A 7939-nucleotide genomic window follows, 5' to 3' on the forward strand; every position below is an offset into this window, starting at 1 on the left:
CTTTAAAAAAATATTTTTGGTCTTAATATTTTTATTTTTTCTTGTTTTTAGTTCCTGGAATTTTATATCATCCAACTTAATTATTATTTTATTAAAAACGTATTTTTAATCCCTCCTCTTATATATGATATTTATGCATTTATTACGTAACATATAAATTACAAAGTGATCATTATTTTTTTATAAACGTGACAATGTATTATTTCAGGTGGTATTTAGAATTAAAAATTTAATAGAAACTAAAGGTTTTATTTTTAAACAATCAAAATAGAAAGAAACTTCACTCTTTCTCTATTGCTTTCTTCGTGCGCATGACTCTATGTGAACTGCAAAGGAGGCTTTCATCTTTGTTTGAAAACCACATTTGATAAACAAACAAAATCATAAAAATACGAAAGAACGTATCTGCAACACGAACCATTGAGGAATGAAGGTGGAAATCAAGATAGAGATGAAGCGTTTAAAGTTAAGGTTGAATGTATTTGAGGGAGATATTTGATAATTCATTTAAAAAATAATAATCAATTTCTCACATATTTTTAATTAATTCTTTTAGGAAAAGAAAATAAAACACATTGTTTGTCACGCTAGACATAAGTTAACGTCGTTAGTGAAGTTCTATGAGAAAGAACCAAAAATAAGTATTTTTTTTAAGTTTAAGAATTAAATTAGAATATGAAAGTTTGGGGACTAAATACAAGGATTTGATGAAAGTATAAGGATTAAAAACATTTTTTTTCGGGTTGAGATCATAAATGTTTTTATGAGAAACAATTTCACTCAAGCTAGGTAAGATGAGTTACAAGTCTCTCCTTTCAAGTCTAAAAAAAATGGATAATAAATAACTAAAATGATACAATGATTGTATTTTATTAGGGTTAAATATAATTTTGATTTGTTATATTCTGTCTTATTAGTAATTTTGATTTTTTTAGTTTAAAGGCTTAATTGTGAATTTTATCATTCAATTTTTATAATTTTATAGAATTTATCATCAAAGTTTTTTTCATGACTTTTGCCATTCAACTTTCAAAAGTTTGTAAATTTTATCATTCAATTTTTTATTTATTTTACCATCATGTTAATAGTAAAACGACATTGTTTTATTATTTATTTTTTTCAACATGTCAGTGGTCATCTAATCTGCACAAATAAGAAATAGAGTAAAATTTACAATTATGCCTATTTTAAAATAGACATTTAGTCTTTTATTTTAAAAAATATGTAATTTTATTCTAATCCTTAATTTTGTCTATATTTTTTTAATATATATTGTAGGAGAGTTTAATAGTTATATACATTGACAACGTCAGTTTTACAATGTCATTTAATTATAAATCTACCTTTAAATTTTTTTAAGATAATTATTTTAAAGGTTAACAAACTTATCATACAACTTTCTGATATGATGAATGTGTAAAAAAAATTACACTTTTAGTCTATAATATTTTTTCTCATATTTTAATTAATTAAATCATTTATTATTAATATCTTAAATAAATTAGATCAAAATAAAAGAAATAAAAGAAATAAAAGTAATAAAATATAGGTAAAATAGAAAAGACCAGGAGATTTGAGCAGCTTAGGTGGAAGAATTTTGTTATATACAACTGATAAAAGGTAATCAAGGTTTTTTAAAGTGGTTCACGACTGTGATTTTTTTGCCCCAACGTCAAGGGAGTGTCTTCACAAATCACAATTGTTATTAGGGTCACATCAGCTGCATTTGTATGTAGTTTCTCACAATATCAAAGAATGTGACGAAACTGGGATGCAATTTAAAACCTTGCATGGAATAGGTGAGAGGAGCTAACTTGAATGGAGAAGTAGAAAATTTAACTTGCATATGTTCTTTGTCAGAATGCTAATCTATATCTCTTGGATGATCCATTTAGTGCTGCTGATGCGCCTACTACCACAAAAATTTGTTTAATGTAATGACATCTTCCTTTCCTTTACTTCATTTATGTTTTATGTTCCATTCTTTATTCAAATTTCAAACATGGCTTTGAAACTTGGTCATGGATGGTCTCAAAGCGAAAACTGATTAACTCATCAAGTTGACCTTCTACTACCGGCGTTTAATTCTGTTTTGGCAAATCATTAATCTTAAGACATTGGTTATGTCATTGATCATCTGTCTTTTGTGTTTCCTGCATATAAATAGTGGTTGTAAAACAGTAACAGTTTATCTTGATTTATAGACTGAAGTTGTTTTTCTTCATAGGTGATGTTAAATGGGGAAATCCTAGGAACTGGTTATTAATTATCAATTTGTAGGCCTCAAGTCAAGAATTCCAAGATCTTGTTAATATGCTCAGAAGAAAACTGCTGGTTTTGACAAAAGCCTATGTTATATTAGTGTTATTACTACTTCATTTAGGCATTTCCAATTCTTCTATAGAGATTAATGGAGAAGCAGCAAATGGAAATCAGTTAATAAAGCAAGCAGAGAGATATACGGTTATAGCTTTACTTACAGTATTTGAATTATATTAAAGGCTATACGGTTATAGATAAATTTTATAATAAGCATTTAGAGGAAGAAAATAAAAGGGTAAAATGAATTATTATTTTTTTCTTTAAAATAAATTTAACAATTCAACTATAATCAATTTTTTTAGTAGCTATGAATTGTAATGGAAATAATAGTATTTTGATTGTCATCAGATATAAGCATTGCGAATCTTAACTTCCCATTTTATCTAAGTTATGCTGTGGATCCAAGTATTTCGATAAAATATATATTTCAAACATTTTTTATGCTTTATGAATTTTTTTTTTGTTTAATCATTATTCTCATATAATATTTATCATAAATATTATTAAAACTAAAATTTTGTTGTTATTATTAGGAAGAAGTAATTGTTATTATTATTATTATTATTACAAGATGGAGTAATATTATTATTATTATTAGAAGAAGAATTCTATTTTTCAACAAAACCTCTTTTACATTCACTCACACACGATTAGAAATAAAACCTGAGTAAATATAAAAGCCAGATATTTCCATTGGTAACTTCACTATTTTCTGTTTTCATTGTTCTCAACATTTATTTTCTTTTCTGTTTTCATTGTTCACAACATTTATTATCATAAATAATCCATCTGGGGTGCTATTTTCGTATAAGATCAATATTTCCTCTTTCAAATTGTCGTACATATAAGCTATGCAATGAACCCAGAGAATGTAAAGGTAGCAAGTAATCGAAGTGGTTAGGGAAAAAGTTGTAAATTCTGCTGATAAAAATAGCATTTCTGTTTATAAAGGACAAAAGCAACATACACTATTCAATTTTAAAATTTTACAAAAGTATAATGCAAAACATGAAAAAAACAGAAAATTTGTTTAATAAAATCTGTAAATGACGTAATGAAACTCCATTCTCTGAAGTATGAACTTATGTAAGTCCCACGTTTAAAATATAAAAATTCTAAACAAATATGAAAATGGAGCAGCTGGATGGAATATATGTCATCAAGTTCTTCGGTCCGGCCTGCATGCATTTGTTTAGAAGAATCGTCAGAATACCACGCACCCGACATTCGAATAAAAAAAATTGAGGGTGGGTTTTGTTGAAGAATGCTACAAATAAACTCTTAATATTTTTTTTATAATATAGTGAATTTTATTGAATAATAGACTTTGTTAGAAAGATGTAATATTAATATAATGATTAGTTAGTTTTGTTTTAGAAAAATTAGTAATCATATTTTATATCAATATTATAATGTCTCAACTAAAAATATCTATCGTCAGTGATCCATCCAACACCAACCACCTTCACCGTCTAGCCACAGTTCGTTTTTCCTACCGATATATATGAAGTTCTTTGATCGATAAATTGACTAGAATGATAATTATTTTAGAATAAATGGTATTTTAAAAATTAATTGTGGAAAAATAAGATTTGAACAATGGAATAATGAATTTTATTTTTGGGAGTTGAGTTGATAGTGTAGAAAAGGTGAAAACAAAATTTGAGACCTACGAAAACGAAGCAATTTCTGTATTGATAATGCATATATTGGGTAAATCAGACAATTAAAGTTGATTTAGGTCCTTCTGTTCACACTTCACAGTAAAACTTTAATTTAATTTCCCCTCCTCTCCTCACTGCCACCTCAAACGCACCATAAAAGACTGATGAAAATAGCGTTTGTCAATTTAGATTGAAAAACAACTGCAAGAGTTTTTTTAATCCATTTTTTGTCCTTTGAAGTAGCTAGTCAGCTATAAGAAACACAGAACAATATAGAAAGAAAACATAAATTGAACAGAAGGACCTAAATCAGACAATTTTAACAATTAAAGGAATTAGAACATTTAAAAAATTGGAAACAGCATTTTAAATAATTTAGAAACCAAAAATTGATAATTAAGAAGAAAAAAAAAATCCTTGACCTCACATTAAGCAAGTTGAGCTGCATTGCATCATTCATCACCACATTCAATTATTCATCGTTTTACCCACATTCCCAAATACAATCCAATAAAAGAAAATCATTACAAAAAAACTCAATACAAGTAAGGAATAACAGCCTTCCTCTCCTTGGGATAATCCTCCCCAAACTTCTCCAAATACCACCTCCGGTTGGCCCGGGCCCTTGGACCCAAATTAGCAAAAGTGTAAACAAAAAAGCCCAGCCCGGCCCATGACCAAGTCATCACGGCCCAGCCCAGCCACTCGACAATCTCCCCAAAGTAATTCGGACACGCCACGAGCTCGAACAACCCACCGCGCGGCACCACGTAGCCCTTCCCCTCGCTCTTGAGCCGCAACAAAACCCTATCAGCCCATACATTAATCCCCATCCCCAATAAAAACACCAAAAGCCCACACAAAAACCGGAACCAGAAAAAACCCGAGTCATCATAGTGATTGATGTAGTGAGAGACCGTTCGGGCCTGGAGGTAGGAATTGAGAACGTTGAAGGCGAAGGCCATTAGGGCTACGCCGAGGGGGAAGCCCGTCGGGGTTTTCTTTGAAGGAGTGAGGAGGAGGTGGAGAGGGTAGAGGATGGTGCGGTTGAAGTAGTGGATTAGGAAGGGGGTGATGAGGGCTTGGGCTTTGGGGTTGTGGGAGTGGAGGCCCAGTGGGAAGAGGAGGAGGGTGAGCCAGAGGGTTGGGCTTTCCATGAGGAGCCAGGCTAAGGGGGGAGGGAGGTTGGGCCCCCAGCCGGGCCTGTGGTGCTTGCCGTAGGGGGCCTGGAGGAAGGTGAGGGAGAGGAAGGTGGGGGGTGCGATTAGGAAGAGGGTAAGGAGGGAGTGGTGGAAGAGAGATGAGTCGGAGTAGTGTTCTGGGATCATTGTTGTTGGGTTGGGAATAATGAGAGTGAAGAGTGAAGTGAGAGAGGGTAATGGACCAAAATAGCATATATTAAATTATAATGATGGAAGTGAGAGAGAGAGAAAAAAAAGACTTTACGGAGTCCTTGGGCGTTGTTTGGGAAACCTCTGGATTTGCATAAAGAAAGACGGAGATTAGAGAAGATGGAGAGCGTCTGAAAATCGGAGGCGTGGAAGTGGGGAGGAAGATGAGCTCGATGAGTTTCAAGGTCAAGGACTTCTTCAATGGTGGGCCCAATCAGGCCGACAAGCTTGTGGAGGACGCTACTTCCGAGGCCCTGGACGAGCCCGACTGGGCCCTAAATCTCGATCTCTGCGATCTCATCAACGCCGACAAGCTCAGTAGCGTCGAACTCGTCCGCGGAATCAAGAAGAGGATCGTCCTCAAGAGCCCTAGGGTTCAGTACCTCGCCCTTGTCCTCCTCGAAACCCTTGTCAAGAACTGCGAGAAGGCCTTCTCCGAAGTCGCCGCCGAGCGTGTTCTCGACGAGATGGTCAGGCTCATCGATGACCCTCAGACCGTCGTCAACAACCGCAACAAGGCCCTCATGATGATCGAAGCCTGGGCTGAGTCCACCGGCGAGTTGCGCTATCTCCCTGTCTACGAGGAAACTTACAAGGTTCTTTTTCCCACTCCCCCTCTCTCCTTTTATTTTGTTTTTTAATCAATTGAGACAACTTTCTACTCTGTGAAATTGATGATTCTGAATGTATTTTAAGCTGAGGTAACTTTAGGTTGTTTTTGCATTTGATAAAGTTTTTCTTAGAATAAAAACATTGAAGCATAAATCATATCAGGAATCGAACTTTAACCAAAATTAATTTTGCAACAAATACTTCCCATGTTTTAGTTTTAGGTCTGAACAGACCAAGGAAGCCTTTGATGTTGCGAGGAAATAGCATTGAGCTTCTTTCCACTGTGTTGTCGTCTTCACCCCAACAAGATGCTTTGCAGGTATATGGTATGAGTTTAACCACATCATCTTCTTCTTCCCTAGTCTCTCCAGTAATGAGAGTTTTCTTTTCCCCCATTGGCCATTATAATGCAATGATAGGTATTGCTTATCTGAAATTCTGAATCACTGAGAGGATGAGAATCAAGATGTGCTATTTACTATTTAGGGTGCATTTAGAAGAGTTAATTTATAGCTTATTTGAATACGCTCCCTAGGATAGCTCCCTAGGATAGCTTGTTATGATCATAAGCTATCTTTAGCTCATTTCATATATCAAAAACACAATTTAAACCTTAGCCAATCGAGCTAAACAAGTTTTTGGCATGTGGAATTTCTTTTTATTTGTTTTCTCTTCAATTGTGGGAACAACTTATTATAAACCATTTACTCTATTTACCTAAACTGGCTCTCACCCACCCTATTATGACATAAGCACCTCATCTCCATTTACCTAACTAGTCAACACCCAACCAAGAACTTATCCTAATATGTTTAATTGTGAAGAGATTTTTCATACAAACCAACATTGAAACACTAGTCAATATGGTCTTGTGTCATTTGTGTACAATCTCCTGCCCATGGGAAAAGGAAACTAATAAGAAAGCCATGTGATGTTCCTTGCGAGAGGAGAAGCATAGTGTACTAGGCATTGGTGAACTACCAAAATACAAATGTAATCATTTCTTTGATCTATGCAGGATGATTTGACCACCACACTTGTAAAGTAGTGTTCTCGGTCACAAACTACTGTACAGCCTGAACCAGAGCTATGATACCTGTTAAGCCTAACGAGCTTTCTGGACCAAATTAGAACTTCTAGTCTTTGTGATCTGTTACTTAGATTCTTATTTGTTGGTATATGGTAATACCAAATTAGAACTTACTCATATGTATAAGTTCTGTATAAGTTTCGGGTCTATTCTCATTTCTTATCTAAGACAACCACCAGATTCACAATTTCCAATGTAAATAAATAGAAGGGCAGTAGAGGTGTGACATTTTGACATTCTGAGTTGTAAAAAACGCTCAAGAAAGATATAATATAAAATAAGAATTTGCTAATATATATTTAGTTGTTTTTTCGTAGTATGTTAGTAAATTATTACTATAAATTAACAACACCCAATTACATAAAATCTGGAATCCTAAATCCACAATTTTGTGATTTAACATTTCTTTGTTTCTTTCTATTTTTTCCATCACTGGGTATGTAGACTCTTAGTATAATCATAGTTTACTCTTAGTAAAGTGCTTAAAAAAATCTTATTAGCTATTGTTTATGGGACTCAAAAAATTGAAAACGTCCATGTACATGTGAATAGCCCTCAAAAAATTAAAATCTCATCCTTAATTGTTGCTGTACTGGCACCTCCTTAGTTTTCTTTAAAATATACACCCAGCTCCTTGATTGCTCCTTGATTGTTTGGAAACTATTACATCAAGCTCCCCTAAAGGAAGGGAAGGTTAGTGTGAATGTAAAATAATATGGGAAGGTTTATGTAGTTTTACAAAACTTCAAGAGAAATTTGTGTTATTTACCCTTAAAAATATTTGAATACCTTGGATAACATAAGGAATGATTTCTAAAAATACTCATTATAAAAAATGAGAATTCATATTTATAATATAG

The 7939-nt window shown here is 33.2% G+C and overlaps 1 protein-coding gene and 1 pseudogene across 1 annotated transcript; one reads left to right on the forward strand and one right to left on the reverse strand.

Moving 5' to 3' along the window:
- Nucleotides 1–4389: 4389 nt before the first annotated feature.
- Nucleotides 4390–5480, reverse strand: LOC114376656 (steroid 5-alpha-reductase DET2-like). Its single transcript, XM_028334864.1, has one exon. The coding sequence runs from the start codon at nucleotides 5312–5314 to the stop codon at nucleotides 4523–4525; it is 792 nt and encodes a 263-aa protein (XP_028190665.1). The 5' UTR covers nucleotides 5315–5480; the 3' UTR covers nucleotides 4390–4522.
- Nucleotides 5476–7375, forward strand: LOC114376361 (annotated as a pseudogene).
- Nucleotides 7376–7939: the final 564 nt, after the last annotated feature.

Source organism: Glycine soja, chromosome 11 (genome assembly GCF_004193775.1).
Source record: "Glycine soja cultivar W05 chromosome 11, ASM419377v2, whole genome shotgun sequence".
Classification (NCBI taxonomy): Eukaryota; Viridiplantae; Streptophyta; class Magnoliopsida; order Fabales; family Fabaceae; genus Glycine; species Glycine soja.

Excerpts from the sequence above, each read along its gene's own strand:
- LOC114376656 (XM_028334864.1), bottom strand. The coding sequence starts at position 5,314 with ATGATCCCAGAACACTACTCCGACTCATCTCTCTTCCACCACTCCCTC.